At 40.4% G+C, this 17,951-nt stretch overlaps 1 protein-coding gene across 6 annotated transcripts in view; it reads left to right on the top strand.

Moving 5' to 3' along the window:
• GNE (glucosamine (UDP-N-acetyl)-2-epimerase/N-acetylmannosamine kinase) overlaps positions 1 to 17,951 on the top strand; it is a 67,744-nt gene that overhangs the window by 25,658 nt on the left and 24,135 nt on the right. For all 6 annotated transcript variants that reach the window (XR_003790759.1, XR_003790760.1, XR_003790761.1 and 3 more), the window contains exons 2-3: positions 3,653 to 3,855; positions 17,138 to 17,589. Coding sequence is in view for 3 of the 6 variants with exons in the window: in XM_029202476.1 (XP_029058309.1) it covers positions 3,653 to 3,855; positions 17,138 to 17,589 (655 nt within the window). In the remaining 3 variants the exon portion in view is untranslated. The remainder of the gene's footprint in view (positions 1 to 3,652; positions 3,856 to 17,137; positions 17,590 to 17,951) is intronic.

Raw genomic sequence — 17,951 nt, 5'->3', positions numbered from 1 at the left:
TTTTTTTTTTTTTTTTTTCCGGTACACGGGCCTCTCACTGTTGTGGCCTCTCCCGTTGCGGAGCACAGGCTCCGGACGCGCAGGCTCAGCGGCCATGGCTCACGGGCCCAGCCGCTCCGCGGCATGTGGGATCTTCCCGGACCGGGGCACGAACGCGCGTCCCCTGCATCGGCAGGCGGACTCTCAACCACTGCGCCACCAGGGAAGCCCAGGCATGACATTTTATACAGAACAAATAATAATGTATACTAGGCGGAGAAAGAAAATTTGTTAATTTTGTTCCTGGTGCTTCTGTTTGGGAAAGTGAACTGGTAAAGATCTATTATGTGGCCAGGTGTCATGTACTAGATTGTAAGTTCCTAAAAATCAGAGGTGAGGTCTTTCTCAGCTCTGTCTCTCAGTTTTTGTTTTGTTTTGTTTTGTTTTTTGGCCATGCCATGTGGCATGTGGGATCTTGGTTCTCCGAGCAGGGATCAAACCCACGCCCCCTGCATTGGAAGCGTGGAGTCTTAACCACTGGACTGCCAGGGAAGTCCCTCTCAGTTTTCTTTACAGTGCTCTGCACAGAGTCAGTTCTCAATAAGTGTTTGTGACATTGGTCATTTTTACTTCCAGGGCTGTCATAACCCTACATGTATTTGAAAAGTTGATGGCCAGCATTTTTCAAAATTGCACTTTTAGGTTTGATATTTCTAATGCCTTTGAACTTTCCCATTTTACCACTTAATTCAGAAACATAATTAAGAGCAGTTAAAAAACAAGGTATGCAACAACAGTGTAGCATAAGTTACTAATTGCATGACACACACACTATGTATTTATAAAATATATTTATATGTGTGAAGAACTGTGTATTTGTATATGCATAGTTTATCTGCAGAAGGATAGATAAGAAACTAGTAATTCTAAGCATTCAGGGAGAAGAACTACATGCCTGGGAACACAGATGAGAAGACATTTTGCTCTATAGCCTCCTGTGCCTTTTCAGTTTTAAACCATGTGAATGTACTACCTAATAAAAAAAAAAGTTAAATAAAATTTTTTTTTTTTTTTTTTTTTTTTTGCTGTACGCGGGCCTCTCACTGTTGTGGCCTCTCCCGTTATGGAGCACAGGCTCCGGACGCGCAGGCCCAGCGGCCATGGCTCATGGGCCCAGCCGCTCCGCGGCACGTGGGATCCTCTCGGACCGGGGCACGAACCCGCGTCCCCTGCATCGGCAGGCAGACTCTCAACCACTGCACCACCAGGGAAGCCCAAGAATTCTCCTCTTAACAAAGGATTTTTACCATTATTATTGTTTTTTCTAAGATTTAACTTTATTCCTTAAAAAAGTTTTGGCCTTAGTAACATTGTTTTATTTTTCATAGTTTGTGTATATGGCTACCTTACTTTCAGTTTTGGTATAATAACCGTTGAGTTACTTGGTAAATACTAAACATTTTAGAATTGCCCAATGGAAAGTTTACTATTCTCTTAAAATAAATACAAATTTATCAACCATGAATGATTTGCTTTGCCTCACCCAGCAAATTAAATATCACCAACAATTTATTCAGCTCACATTTAATGATGAGTGGAAAAAGATTTATGTACAAGAACACTTAGGACAACTGTTTTTGGAAAAATATTTTTGTCTCTTTGGTTAGGTATTGCTTAGATCTCACAAATACAACTCACTTGACAGAATGCTCGCTTCACTGTCTTACAAATGCTTTCCATTGGGTGGAGTTAGCTCTTACTGGAGATTATAAATTCTGAATGGGCCTAATGATGGGCAATTTGTGTGATTATAGAAGTTCTAGCCTACGAGAGATGAGATACCAACAGCAGAAGGCTACTGACGAGATTTCCACTGAGTTTCAGAGTCTGCCCTGATTGAAAAGGCAGCTTCCCTTTTATTGGCATCCTTACTCAAGCTTCTCTGGATTCCTGATTGCAAATTCTAAATATTGATACACTTCCAGAGACATAAGCATTGAGATCAGTCCGTGAAGTGAAATTTTATATTGATATAAGGAAGTTTTAAAAGCTCCTTGAAACATAGCTCTTATCCCTTGCTCCTGGTTTTTACTTTTTGAAAGGAGGGTATAGAATTGTGGGGGGATGGGTGGGCAAAGGAGTTGAGCAATAGTATATGTGTGTATGATGGGGCCACAGTGCTCAGAGGGAGGCAGCCACGAAGAGGGGTGGAGTAAGGAGGAACTGAGGTTTATGCGAAGGCTTTCCAGAAGAGATGACACTTAGCCTGAGTTTTAAAGGATGAGGAAGAATCCAGGCAAGAGGGAAAGGAAGTTTTAGGTAGAGGAGCTTGCATCTACAAAGGCACAGAGATATGGAGACCCACTGGTTGAACTGCAGGCACTTTGGCATGGCTTTGGTTCAGAGTAAGGATAGTTGTAAGGGGACAAATGGTTGGAAGGATGAACTAGGTCCAGATCAGCAATTTGCAATTTATCCATAGGTGGTATATCCTGTTTAGCAATGTAATCAGATTTATAAACTTTGGAAAGATCACCCTGAAAGTTTTTGGGAGGCAGGGCAAGACTAGAGACAGGGAAACCACTTTGACAGCTGTTAGAATAGCTCTGACCTAAGATCAGGGATTGGACTAGGGGATGTTCTGGTGGGTGGGGATGGAGAGGAGATTGATTTGAAAGATATTCATTCCGGAGGTTGAACTGACAGGACTGAGGAGGTACAGGGTGAGGAGCAGAGAAGACAAGGATGTCAAGGCATTTGGATGAATGGAAGTTCATAACAGAGTTAGAGAATAAGGAAGGAGGAACAGGTTTGGAAAAGAAAGTGAGTTCAGTTTGGGACAGTGACTTTGACGTGCCTATGGGACAGGAGATAGCTGGTAGGTATTTGGAGTTGTCAAGTGTGTAGGTACTGGCTATGGATGCTAATGAGGCCTTGAAGGTAGGGGTTTTTGTTTCATCTTACTCATCTTTTCCTTAGCACTAATCACAGTGCTTTGTATATAGTGTGTAGCGTGAGGGTGAATAGCTCACATTGCTTATAGGATGTGATCTTGAATGTTGGGGAAGTAATTTCCTCTCTTAAGACTTGTGTTTTTCTCTTTCTGTAAGTGGGGGAGTTGAACTAGATCAGTGGTTCTCAACCAAACTTTCGCTCTAATCTTGTATGTTGGGATCAATTGTGAGGAATGGCAAGTAATTTTTAGTTAATAATAAAGAGCTGATGTTTGCTTGCCTTTTAAATGAGAGTTGATTTATATTAAACTCTTTTTAAATTGCATTCCAGCATGCTTTCTTAAGTGTAAGAGAAAAGGGTGGAGTCATAGTTGGTCTGCTGGAATTTCATAACTTGATATACCAGTGGGTGTGTCACACAGAAGTGGGGTGGAAAAGTTAAGAATCACTATACTAAACGGTGCTTAAGGACTTAAGACTGCAAAATTTTACGTTTATATCTAGGACCTATCATTCTGATTATAAAGAATTTTTATTTTTTGTGTCTATAATATCTTTTTTAAATTTATTTTTTACTGAAGTATAGTTGAACTACAATGTTGTGTTAATTACTGCTGTACAGCAAAGTGACTCATTTATACATATATATACATTCTTTTTCATATTCTTTTGCATTATGGTTTATCATAGGATATTAATTTTTATTTTTGCAACTTCAGGAACTCTATTTTAAGAACCTCTCAAAAAGAAAACAAGTCATGGAGAAGAAGGAGAATAACCGAAAGCTTCGGGTTTGTGTTGCTACTTGCAACCGTGCTGATTATTCTAAACTCGCCCCGATCATGTTTGGCATTAAAATGGAACCTGAGTTCTTTGAACTTGACGTGGTGGTACTTGGCTCTCACCTGATAGATGACTATGGGTAAGATGAAAGCATTTTCTTATGATATTCTTCATTGCAACACGATGTACCAGTGAGAACTTCGGTCTTGGAGCTGTGTGGACCTGGCTTCAAATCCCAATTCTACCACTTAGTTTTTAGGTGGCCTTGGAGAAGTTGCCTAGCATCTCTGAGCCTCAGGTTCCTCAGTTATAAAATGGAGTTAAAACTTGTGTTGTAGGTTATTGTGAAGAATGGAGATAGTGACATAAAGTATCTATACAGGGATGCTGCCTGTTAGATGGTTGGTAAATTATAGCTATTATTATTATTACTTTTATTTGGTATTACATCCGGAAATGCCATTTATAAATATATGCTGTGTGACTATAATGTGATTCTATGTAATCTGTTTTGTGAGTTCTAATGCTAATCCTATATTAAAAATGCATATAAAGTAGTAGATATGGAACAAGATTTTTAAAATCTAATCCACAAGATAAAGTAGAATTTTATAATACAGTTACCATTAATTCTTACTTTGGTGACATTAGGTTTGTTATCGATCACACTCTAAATATGAAAAACGAAACTTGGGAAATCTTTGAGGGAGCAGGTGTATAAACCAAAGGTGAACATTTTGTTACATGTAATAAAGTGGCATTTAGTGCACCCTTGTGGCATGAAAACATTAATGCAGCCGCCAAAGTATTAAATATGAAAGAAGCTTGTGCTAAGGTAAAACTGTCTTTTTAAATGTCCTTTAACAATAAGATAATAACAGCAAAAACAAATAAAAACCTGCCCCCAAAAACCAGTTTAGCAATTTGCTCTAAGAAAATACTTTTAAAGACAAGAGAAGAAACTTATGGAGAGCTCAAAAGTTCACAGATTTTTAAAATGTGAAATGAATTCTGGCTAAGAAAATCCACTTGGGTTTTCTTACATTATTGAACGGAGATAGGACAAAGTAAAGGAGAAATTTTAGCTAGAGCCTGAGGGGAAAGTCTAAGTGTGTTCTTTTACTTCTGTGAGAAAAGTTTGGCAGAAGACTAGTGGGGGAGAGGCTTTCAAGGAGATTGTGGTAGGTTTCTTATCTGCCTACCACAGTAATTAAGCGGGGAAGGTAGTATTTGTCAGGTGAGACTGCTGAAATGGAAACTTGACTAGTACTTAATGGAAATATATGTCTACAGTGCATTCTAGCACAAGAAATTGGTTGCTTCTGGGGAGAAGAACTGGATAACTGGTAAAACAGAAGTGAGAAGTAGCCTTTTCACTGTACAAGCTTTTGTATCTTTTGTTTTATTTATCTATCTATTGATTTATGGCTGCGTTGGGTCTTCGTTGCTGCGTGCGGGGCTTCTCTAGTTGCGGCGAGCAGGGGCTACTCTTCGTTGTGGTGTGCGGGCTTCTCATTGCGGTGGTTTCCCTTGTTCCGGAGCACGGGCTCTAGGCGCGCAGGCTTCAGTAGTTGTGGCACGCGAGCTCAGTAGTTGTGGCTCATGGGCTCTAGAGCGCAGGCTCAGTAGTTGTGGTGCACGGGCTTAGTTGCTGTGGCATGTCCATTCTAAATGTCATAGTTTGCATCTACTAACCCCAAACTCCCAGTTCATCCCTCTCCCTCCCCCACCACCCCCTAGGTAACCACAAATCTGTTTTCTATGTCTGTGAGTCTGTTTTTGTCTTGTAGATAGATTCATTTGTGCCATATTTAATTTAATTTAATTTATTTATTTGGCCACACCATGCGGCTTGTGGGATCTTAGTTCCCCGACCAGAGATTGAACCTGGGCCGTGGGCAGTGAAAGTGCCAAGTCCTAACCACTGGACCACCCGGGAGTTCCTTGAATTATCTATTTTTCCTTGATTCAGTTTTGGTGGGCTGTATGTTTCTAGAAAGTTGTCCATTTCTTCTAGGTGGTCAAATTTGTTGGCAAATAATTTTTCATAGCGTTCTCTTATGGTTTTTTGTATTTCTGTGGTATCATTTGAGATTTCTCCTTTTTCCTTTCTTATTTTGTTTATTTGGGTTCTCTCTCTTTTCTTCTTGGTGAGCCTGGCCAGAGGTTTGTCAATTTTGTTTACCCTTTCAAAGAACCAACTCTTGGTTGTATTGATTTTTTTTCTATTTTTTAATCTCTATTTTATTTATTTCCTCTCTGATCTTTATTATTTCCTTCCTTCTGCTGACTTTAGGTTTTGTTTGTTCTTCTTTTTCTAATACTTTTAGGTGGTAGGTTAAGTTGTTTATTTGAGATTTTTCTTGTTTTTTTGAGGAAGGCCTGTATCGCTATAAACTTCCCTCTAAGAACTGCTTTTGCTGCATCCCGTAGATTTTGTATGGTTGTGTTTTCATTGTCATTTGTCTCACGGTATTTTTAAATTTCTGTTTTGATTTCCTCATTGACTCATTGGTTTTTTAGTAGCATGTTGTTTAGTCTCCATGTAATTGTTTTTTTCTCATTTCTTTTCCTGTGGTTGATTTCTAGTTTCATGCCATTGTAGTCAGAGAAGATGCTTGAAATAATTTCTATACTTTAAAATTTGTTGAGGTGAGTTGTTTTTTGTTTTTTTTTTAATTTATTTATTTATTTTTGACTGTGTTGGGTCTTTGCTGCCGCACCAAGGCTTTCTCCACTTGCAGTGAGCGGGGGCTACTCTTTGCTGTGGTGCGCGGGCTTCTCATTCCAGTGGCTTCTCTTGTTGTGGAGCACAGGCTCTAGGCGTGTGGGCTTCAGTAGCTGTGGCATGCGGGCTCAGTAGTTGTGGCTCGTGGGCTCTAGAGTGCAGGCTCAGTAGCTGTGGCACATGGGCTTAGTTGCTCCACGGCATGTGGGAATCTTCCCGGACTAGGGCTTGAACCCGTGTCCCTTGCATTGACAGGCGGATTCTTAACCACTGCGCCACCAGGGAAGTCCCGAGGTGAGTTTTGTGCCCTAGTATGTGGTCAATCCTAGAGAGTGTTCCATGTGCACTTGAAAAGAATGTGTATTCTGGGTTTTTTGGATGTAAAAACTGTCCTGAAAATATCAGTTAAGTCAAACTTGTTCTATTGTATCATTTAGGATCTCTGTTGCCTTATTGATTTTCTGTGTAGAAGATCTGTGCATTGATGTGAGTGGGGTGTTAAAGGCTCCTACTATAGGGCTTCCCTGGTGGTGCAGTGGTTGAGAGTCCACCTGCCGATGCAGGGGACACGGGTTCATGCCCCGGTCCGGGAAGATCCCACATGCCGCGGAGTGGCTGGGCCTGTGAGCCATGGCCGCTGAGCCTGCGCGTCCGGAGCCTGTGCTCCGCAATGGGAGGGGCCACAACAGTGAGAGGCCCATGTATCGCAAAAAAAAAAAAAAAAATTCTCCTACTATTATTGTTCCCATCAATGTCTTCCTTTATGTCTGTTAATATTTGTTTTAAGTATTTGGGTGCTCCTGTGTTAGGTACACATATGTTGACAAGTGTAAAATCCTCTTGTATTGATCCTTTTATCATTATTTAGTGTCCTTCTTTATATTTCTTGATGGCCTTTGTTTTAAAGTCTGTTTTGTCTGATATGAGTATTGCAACTCCTGCTTTCTTGTCATTTCTGTTTGCATGAAACATCTTTTTCCATCCCCTCACTTTCAATCGATGTGTGTCCTTTGCCCTAAAGTGGGTCTCTTGTAGGCAGTGTATTGTTAGCCCTTGATTTTTAATCCAGTCTGCCACTCTGTGTCTTTCGATTGGAGCACTCAGCCCATTGATATTTAAGGTAATTATTCATACATATGTATTTATTGCCATTTTAAACCTTGTTTTCCAGTTGATTCTATGTTTCTTCTTTGTTCCTTTCTTTTTCCTTTAGTGGTTTGATGATTTCCTTTTCTTTTATGCTTGTGTTTTCTTCTTTTTGGTTTTGTGAATCTGTTTTATGTTTTTGATTTGTGGTTGCCCTGTTTTTCGAGTATGTTAACCCCTTCCTATATTTGCTTGCTTTAGACTGATAGTCATATAGGATCAGACACATTCTTAAAAAAAAAAAAGCAATCTACATTTTCTTACTCTCCTTCCCCACATTTTGCGATTTTGATTTCCTTTTTTACAACTTCATGTTTATCCTCTTGCCGTTCCTTGTGTTTATCATCACTTTCACAAATAGGCTTTTTTAAAAAAAATCTGTATATTGGCTTAAGTGATTTACTTTCCTACTGTGATTTCCTCCTTCCTATATCTTCTTGCTTCTTTTCTATTTAGAGAAGACCTTTCAATATTCCTTTTAGGATAGGTTTAGTATTGCTGTATTCTTTTAGTTTTTGCTTGTCTGAGAAATTCTTTATTTCTCCTCCTAAATGATAATCTTGCTGGGTAGAGTATTCTAGGTTGCAGATTTTTCCCTTTAAAGACTTTGAATGTACTTTGCCACTCCCTACTGGCCTGCAGTGTTTCTGTAGATAAACTAGCTGATAGCTTTATGAGCGTTCCCTTGTAACTAACTCTTTGTTTTTCTCTTGCTGCCTTTAGAATCCTCTCTTTAACTTTTGCCATTTTGTTTTGTTTTGTTTTTTGTTTTGCGGTATGTGGGCCTCTCACTGTTGTGGCCTCTCCCGTCGTGGAGCACAGGGTCTGGAAGTGCAGGCTCAGCGGCCATGGCTCACGGGCCCAGCCGCTCCGCGGCATGTGGGATCCTCCTGGACCGGGGCACGAACCCGTGTCCCCTGCATCGGCAGGCGGACTCGCAACCGCTGCGCCACCAGGGAAGCCCCAACTTTTGCCATTTTTATTATGATATGTCTTGGTGTAGCTCTGTTTGGGTTCATCTTGTTTGGGACCCTCTGTGCTTCCTGTATCTGGATATCTGTTTCCTTCTTTAGGTTTGGGAAGTTTTCAGCCATAATTTCTTCAAATACATTTTCAACCCCCTTTTCTCTTTCTTCTTCTTCTGGAATTCCTATTATACATAGATTGGCGTGCTTTATATTATCCCATAGGTCTCTTATATTGCTTTCTTGGTTTTTTTTTGTTGTTGGCTTTCTGTCTGCTGTTTTGATTGGGTAATTTCCATTATTCTATCTTCCAAATCACTTACTCTTTCTTCTGCATTATTCATCCTGCTATTCTTTGCTTTTAGCTTAGCTTCACCTCAGCAAATGAACTTTCTAATTTTTCTTGGCTCCACCGTATAGTTTTTAGTTCCTTTTTACAGTACTCTGCATTTCTGTGATAGCCTTTCTTAATTCCTTCAGTATTTTCATTACCTCCTTTTTGAACTTGGTGTCTGTTAGACTGAAGAGGTCTGTTTCATTGTTTGTTCTTTCAGGGGAATATTCTTGGTCTTTTAACTGGGAGTGCTTTCTCTCCTTCTTCATTTTGCTTATATTTCTTTTACTCTGAGTTTAGGTGAAAAATTATCTACCCTGGTCTTGGAGGGCTATTTATATGTGGGAGCATCCCTGCATAGCTTGTGTGGATTTAATTTTTTTTTGGCATGAGGGCTGTTTTTAGTTTGGATGCTTGCCATCTCTTTCCGCAGCATGTGCTCACTGTTATCCCCTTGATAGGGGGTGTGCAGGTGTACGGCCCGTGTGCACTTCTGGGAAGGTGGGGGCAGCGGATGGCACCTGGTCGAGGGATTCTTGGCAGCAGTGGTAGCAGGCCACGCACGCTCCCGGGAAGGTGGGGGCAGTGACCGGCGCCTGCTCACAGGACCCTCAGCGGTAGCAGTGGTCCGTGCCTGCCTCTAGAGTCTGAGATGGCAGTGGCGGCTCTCGCCTACCCCTGGGGCTCATGTAGGCAGTGCCCTGCCGCTGGCTAGTGTGTGAGCAGAGAAAGAAGCTCCTATGGCGGTCCCGCCCGTCTCCTTGTGTGCCACCCAGCAACGGCACCCTGCCTCTCTGGCGGGCCCAGGCCTTCTCCCATATGACACCCTAGTCCCCTCAGGCTGTCTCCACGCAGCCAACCCCAGTCCTCTCCCCAGGGAGTGACCTCTGAAGCCCAAGCCTCAGCTCCCAGCCCCCACCCGGCCCAGCGGACGAGCGTCTCAGGCTGGGGAGTGTCGGGCAGCAGCGCTGACATTCGGTGCAGGTCTCCCTCCCCTCTCCCCTCCACAGACCGGTTGCTGCACTGTCTTCTGAGGCATCCCGGCTGATCTCCCCACCAGTGAGGGGACTTCCCAGTGTGTGGAAACCTTTCCTTTTTTACTGGTCCTTCCCAGCGGCGCAGGTCCCATCCTGATTCCTTTCTCTCTTTATTTTTCTTTTTTCTTTTGTCTTCCCCAATTACATGGAGATTTTCTTGCCCTTTTGGAAGTCTGAGGTCTTCTGCCAGCATTCAGTAGATGTTTTGTGAGAATCGTTCCACATGTAGATATATTTTGATTTAAACATTTTGATATGTATTTTCCGTAATATCTTCCATAAGATGTTACGGAAAAACCCGAATGAACTTTTTGGCCAACCCCATATTTGTGGGAGAAGCTAAGCTCCACATCCTACTCCTCCAGTTTGACCGATCTCAGCACATTTTTTTAAGAGGCTAGGGATGTTTCTTAACATCCTACAGTTCACGGGTCAGCCCTCCACGACAAAGAATCTGTCTGGCCTAAAATGTCAATACTGCTGACATTGAGAGACCTTGCTCTATGGTATTTCCCCCACAGAAACATGAAGAAAATGATGGGAACAATGCTGTATTTTGGTCTGAAAGGTTGGCTTAATCATTAGCTAAGTGACTTGCTCGCCTATTAAGGTTAATGTCAAATAGGTGGGATTCAAATTCATGCTTAGCAAAATTGCACATGACTTCATGACTTGGTATTTCAGGAATGCTTGAGAATTTTAAAGTCATGCATGCAAAAATCTGCTGTACTTTCTTTTCTGTGTATGTAAGTAAATAACCTTCTTTCTCTCTCTCCTCTCTCTCTCTCCTCAACACACAGTATTTAACACAGATAGAGTGCCCTGCGCTGTATGCTCAACTGGTGCTCATTGCCTTGTGAAGACTTTCCCATAGCAACTAGTTTCTCATTTAGAGAGGGTTGAAAATGACTGTCGTAGACTCAGAAGGATTAATATTCTAATAACTAAAGGAAGTTGCTCTGGAGAGGAAGTGAAAATAAAAACAAATTAAGGTGAAAACCTTAGAATAAGACTGTCAAACATGCTAATTAATTGTGGAGGTGGGAGTATCTTCTCGGGAGGAATTGAGTACTTTTTAAGTCCAGTTGACGCTAACAGGGTGAGTGTCTAAAGCACAATTGTGCGTAAGTTTGGTCTCTCAAGACAGCAGATAGTTGGCACTCTTTATGCAGCTGTCTGAGCATTTTTCTGCAGGAAGAAACATGGTAGGGGGACCATCCCCAATGTAAAAGCTGAGGAGAAAACTTAAATCCCTCAAGGATCAGATTCCTTCTGCTATTGGAGAGGTGAAGTTTGAGAACTGCTCACCATATTTCTTTATACTTTTAATATGCAACAGCACAAAGAAAAGAAATAATCAGAAAACAACAACTGATAGATCATTCAGCTGATTTTCATCTAAGAATGATGCTTCCAAATTTAGAGACAAGGTTATTTAAGAGGAGGAGGAGAGGTACTATCAGTAAAGATTAATGAGAAGATTGGTTGTGGTGGTGTGGGTACCATGACAGCCCCTACTGCTGTGAAGAGGTTCAGTTTGGGGACTTAAGACAAATGCACTGGATCAAGTCTAATTTCATTTAGAGATTATATCAGTGGCCTAGTTTTGTTACAGTCCCATAGTTTTTGAAAATCTTCAAGTTTGGCAGCAGTTCAAACTAAATACTTAAAACATGTTTGTTTAATACATGTTTAACACAGAACTTAGTTTAAAAATAAACTCAATATTTCAGTTTAATTCAGGGCTTAGCAAATTCTTCAAGTATATTTGGTGTTATGGGACATAGTGTTTTGTTTTTTGAGATGCTATTTCAAGGGAATTCTGATTCTGGTTCCTGATTCAAACAGTTAGGTATGAACATTCTGTAGGCGGGACAGTCTCAGAATTAAAGCTATGTTGCAATCTTAGAAGAAATACTGGCCAGAGGTTTCCAAATTTGGTAAAAAAACAAACAAGAAAAACATCGATGTACAGATCCAGAAAGGTCAACAACCCCTAACAGATAAATACAAAGAAAACTACCTGTAGACAATAGCATAGTCAGTTTGCTGCAAACAAGAAAATCTTGAAAGCAACAAGACAAAAATTACATTTCTTACAGGGGAACAATGATATGAATGATAACTAACTCACTGTCTGACAGTGGAGGCCAGAAGACAGTGGAGCATCTTTAATGTGCTCAAAGGGGGAAAAAAACCTCCTGTTAACCCAGAATTTTTTATCTGTGAAAATATCTTTCAAAAATAAAGTTGAAGAGAAAAGCTAAGCAAATTATCACCATCAGGTATATACTACAAAAAAATGCTAAGGCACGTTCTTTAAACTGAAGAGAAATGATACCTGTTGGGAACTTAGATCTACAGAAAGGAGTGACTAGAAATGGTAAAGTACATGCATATATGTAAAAGAAAGAATGTCTTTAAAAAATAGACCTAATTTTTTAGAACAGTTTTAGCTCTAACAGCAAAATTGAGCAGAAGGTACAGAAGTTTCCCGTATACCTCTCTTCCCCTATACATGCATAGCATCCCCATTATCAACATCCCCTACCACACTTCAGTGGTACGTTTTTTACAATTGATGAACCTCCACTGACGCACTGTTATCACCCAAAGTCCATAGTTTACATTAGGATTCAGCTTGGTGGTGTAAGTTCTCTGGGTTTGGACAAATGTATAATGGCATGTATCTACCATTATAGTATCACACAGAGTCATTTCACTGCCCCCCAAGTCTTCTCCTCTACCTATTCATCCCTTCCCCCCAACAGTCTCCTGGCAATCAGTGATGTTTTCACCATTTCCATAGATTTTTGCCTTTTCCAGAATGTCATATAGTTGGAATCACATATTATGTAGCCTCTTCAGATTTGCTTCTTTCATTTAGTAATACGCATTTAAGTTTCCTTCATGTATTTTCATAGCTTGATAGTCATTTCTTTTTTTCACTGAATGATATTCCATTGTGTGGATGTATGATAGTTTATTTCTCCATTCCCTTACTGAAGGATATTTTGGTTGCTTCCAAGTTTTGGCAATTATGAATAAAGCTGCTATAAACATTCATTTTGCAGATTTTTGTGTGACATAAGTTTTCCGCTCGTTTAGGTAAACCAAGGAGCATGATTGCTAGATCGTATGGTAAGAGCATGTTTACTTTTGCAATAAACTGCCAAACTGTCTTTCAAAGTGGCTGTATCATTTTGTATTCCCCGCAACAGTGAATGAGAGTTCCTGTTGCTCCACACCCTTGCCAGCATTTAGTGTTGTCAGTGTTCTGGATTTTGGCCATTCTAATAGGTGTGTAGCAGTATCTCGTTTTAATTTGCATTTCCTTGATGACATATAATGTGGAGTATCTTTTCATATGCTTATTTGCTACCCTTATATCATCTTTGGTGAGGTGTATGTTAAGGTCTTAGGCCATTTTTATTTATTTTTAAGTAAATTTATTTTTTTTCATTTTTGGCTGTGTTGGGTCTTCGTTGCTGTGCGCGGGCTTTCTCTAGTTGCGGCGAGCGGGAGCTACTCTTCATTGTGGTGCGCGGGCTTCTCATAGCAGTGGCTTCTCTTGTTGCAGAGCATGGGCTCTAGTATGGGCTTCAGTAGTTGTGGCGCTCAGGCTCAGTAGTTGTGGCTCGCGGGCTCTAGAGCGCAGGCCCAGTAGTTGTGGCGCACAGGCTTCATTGCTCCGCAGCACATGGGATCTCCCCGGACCAGGGCTCGAACCCATGTCCCCTGTATTGGCAGGCGGATTCTTTTTTTTTAAAGTGAAATGTGATTTATTTCAATGTTTTTTTAAATTTATTTTTTATTTTTTTATTTTTGGCTGTGTTGGGTCTTCGTTTCTGTGCGAGGGCTTTCTCTAGTTGTGGTGAGCGGGGGCCACTCTTCATCACGGTGCACGGGCCTCTCACTATCGTGGCCTCTTTTGTTGTGGAGCACAGGCTCCAGACGCGCAGGCTCAGTAGTTGTGGCTCACGAACCTAGTTGCTCTGTGGCATTTGAGATCTTCCCAGACCGGGGCTCAAACCCATGTCCCCTGCATTGGCAGGCAGATTCTCAACCACTGCACCACCAGGGAAGCCCGGCAGGCGGATTCTTAACCGCTATGCCACCGGGGAAGCCCTTTAGCCCATTTTTATTTTTATTTTTATTTATTTATTTATTTTTGCAATACGCGGGCCTCTCACTGCTGTGGCCTCTCCCGTTGCGGAGCACAGGCTCCGGACGCGCAGGCTCAGCGGCCATGGCTCACGGGCCCAGCTGCTCCGCGGCATGTGGGATCTTCCCGGACCGGGGCACAAACCCGTGTACCCTGCATCGGCAGGCGGACTCTCAACCACTGCGCCACCAGGGAAGCCCCTTTAGCCCATTTTTAAATCGGGTTTTTTATTGTTGAGTTTTAAGCTCAGGGGTCAAACAAGAAATCCTAAGGGAAATTAGAAAATGTTTTGAATTGGATAATAAATATTGCAGTATATCAGACTTCCCTGGTGTTGCAGTGGTTAAGAATCCACCTGCCAATGCAGGGGACATGGGTTCGAGCCCTGGTCGGGGAAGATCCCATGTGCCGCAGAGCAACTAAGCCTGTGCGCCACAACTACTGATCCTGCGCTCTAGAGCCCATGAGCCACAACTACTGAAGTCCGTGCACTGAGAGCCCGTGCTCCGCGACAAGAGAAGCCACTGCAGTGAGAAGCCTGCGCACTGCAATGAAGAGTAGCCCCTGCTCACTGCAACTAGAGAAAGCCCGTGCACAGCAACGAAGACCCAATGCAGTCAAAAATAAATAAATAAATTTAAATTAAAAACAAATATTACAGTATATCAAAATTTGTGGGTATAGATTAAGCAGTGCTTATGGGGAAATTTATAGCTTTAAATACTTACGTGAAAAAAGAGAAATTTAGGGTCAAGGATCCATTTCCACTTTAACAAACAGGAAAAAGAAAATTAAGCCCAAAGTAAGTAGAAGGGAGGAACAGTAGAGTGGAAATCAATGAAATGTAAGAGTAGATTAAACAGTAGAGAAAATTAATCGAGGCAAAAGTTATTTCTTTAAAATAATAAAATTGACAAGCTCCTGCAGAACAAGAAAAAGGGAACACAGTATTTACCAATATAGGATAACAAAGAGGATATCATCTTGATGTTACAGCCATTAAAAGAATAAAAGGAGAATATTAGGCCAGTAAATTTGACAGTCAATTTAGATGAAATGAACAAACTCCTTGAAAAACACCACTTACCAAAATTGACAGAAAAAAATAGAAAATCTCAATAGCTCTATATTAAAGAAATTGAATTCATTATCAAACACTTCCTATAAAAATAACTTCCTACCAAGTTGGCTGCACTTTTGAATTCTATCAAACTTTTAAGATCCTATATAAACTTTTTCAGAAAATAGAGGAGCCACGGGACTTCCTAGATTATTAAATAAGGTCAGCATAATCCTGATATCAAAACCTGAGAAAGACATTATAAGAAAATTCAGATCAGTATCCCTCATGAATTAGACATAAAAATTTTAAACAAAAAATTAGCAAATCATATCCAGCAATATACAAAAACAGATAATACGTCATGACCAAGCGGGTTTATCTCAGGAATTCAAGATTGATTTAACATTTGAAAATCAATTAGTGTGATTCACGTATTAACAGAGTAAAGGGGGAAATCAAATGGTACAGATGAACCGGTTTGCAAGGCAGAAATAGGACACAGATGTAGAGAACAGACTTATGGACACCAAGGGGGGAAAGTGGGGGTGGGATGAATTGGGATATTGGGATTGACATATATACAGTAATATGTATAAAAATATAACTAATGAGAACCTGCTCTATAGCACAGGAAACTCCACTTCACTGTACAATAGAAACTAACACAACATTGTAAAACAACTATACCCCAATTAAGAAAAAAGGCGGTGGGCGGGGGGACCAACACATTCATCTCAATGGATATTAAAAAAGCATTTGACAAAATTCAACAACTAGTTATGGTAAAACCTTTAGCAAACTTGGAATAGAAAGGAAATTCCTCAGTCTGATAAAGACCACCTGTGAAAAACCTATAGCTAACATAAAATTTGTGCTTTTCTCCAAAGATTGGTAACAAGGTAAGCACATCCACTTTCACCCTTCTCTGTGTACTGCATGTAACAGCCAGTGCAATGAAACAAGAGATATAAATAAAGGCACAAGATTGCCTTTATTTACAGATGACATCATAGCTTTTGTAGGAAAATCCAAAGGAATCTATAAAATGACTACTAAGGCATCAGTATGATGTATGTAAAGAATCCTTCATGATCTGAGAAAATATAGTGTTAAATGGATTCACTAGATTACAGAATTGTACTATGATGTGTTCTCAACCATGTTGAAGTATTATGCATAAAATGGCTAGAAAGAAATCAAAATGGTAATACTGATATTGCCGAGTGGTAGGTTTATGCATGATAATTTTCTGTATTTTCCAATTTTTAAATAATAAATGTATATTTAGAAAAAAAAGTCAGATCTTTTAAAATCTAGTCATAACAGGCAGGAAACTTTAAGGCACTGAGAATTGCTGTTGTTACTGAAGCATGAAACAGACCTGAAACTGCATTTCACAGCCAACTTAAAAACCTACATTTTCACCCCAGTCAGAATTATGCTGCATTAATGGTAACATACAAAGAGAATTCAGGAGATAATTTCCATCATTCAGAAATTTATATTATAGTGACATGTCAGGTATCCTGGTTCCATACTATTTTTTTAATGAGCTCTGCTTTTATAAGTAATTTTTTTCTATTAAGTAGCATATTTCTTTTTAAAAATTTATATATATTTTAAAAAAGAAAGAAATAGTTGTGACCACTGTAAAATTTACTCTCTCTTTTCCTGATAAAAACATTCTCCCTCCAATATTTCTCCCTCCAGGTGCTCACTGAAGGGGGCACAAGTGAAACCTCCCAGGTGCGGGATGTGTTGATCTGGGTGGTGGCTAGAGGGGTGTTTGGGTAGAAAAATTAATTAAGTGATCTGTATATTTATGGTCTGTGCTTTTATTTTTGTGTGTAAGTTACACTTCAGTTCATTTATTTTAACAAGGAAATTTTGTGAAATATTTCTCCCTTCAGGGTTAATGTTGATGTTTTTATAGCCCTATACTTAAGAACATGCTCTCACATTTTTATTTCTCTCCTGCTTTAGAAACACATATCGCATGATTGAACAAGATGACTTTGACATTAACACCAGACTACACACAATTGTCAGAGGGGAAGATGAGGCAGCCATGGTGGAGTCAGTGGGCCTGGCCCTTGTGAAGCTACCAGATGTTCTTAACCGCCTGAAGCCTGATATCATGATTGTTCATGGAGACAGGTTTGATGCCCTGGCTCTGGCTACGTCTGCTGCCTTGATGAACATCCGAATCCTTCACATTGAAGGGGGGGAAGTCAGTGGGACCATTGACGACTCTATCAGACACGCTATAACGAAACTGGCTCATTATCATGTGTGCTGCACCCGAAGTGCAGAGCAACACCTGATATCCATGTGTGAGGACCATGATCGCATCTTGTTGGCAGGCTGCCCTTCCTATGACAAACTTCTCTCCGCCAAGAACAAAGACTACATGAGCATCATTCGGATGTGGTTAGGTATGTATCAGACTTCATTCAGTCTAATGGTTGCTTTTGTCCAAAAGTTTGGGTATGCTTCAGTCCTTTGGAAGGTACTGTGGGTAGAATGTTCCATTAGCAATCAGAAGGCCAAGGTTTTTAGTTCATAGATCTCGCCCTATGGTATGACTTCACCTCTCTGAGACTCACCTTTTCTATAAAATAGACTTAATGGATTGAATTTTTTAAATCTGTGCTATTTTTATACAATGGAATGCTTTTAATCCATTAAATATAATGTTATAGGTGAATATTAGTTACAGGGACCGATCCTGATATATCAAAAAGGAATAAAAAGCAAGCTATAAAATTATACGTATAATGATACATTTTTATAAAAA

The sequence above is a fragment of the Monodon monoceros genome, unplaced genomic scaffold (assembly GCF_005190385.1).
Source record: "Monodon monoceros isolate NGI ecotype Baffin Bay Population unplaced genomic scaffold, NGI_Narwhal_1 Super_Scaffold_5, whole genome shotgun sequence".
NCBI classification, from domain to species: Eukaryota; Metazoa; Chordata; class Mammalia; order Artiodactyla; family Monodontidae; genus Monodon; species Monodon monoceros.
This window is presented reverse-complemented; position numbering and strand designations above follow the sequence as displayed.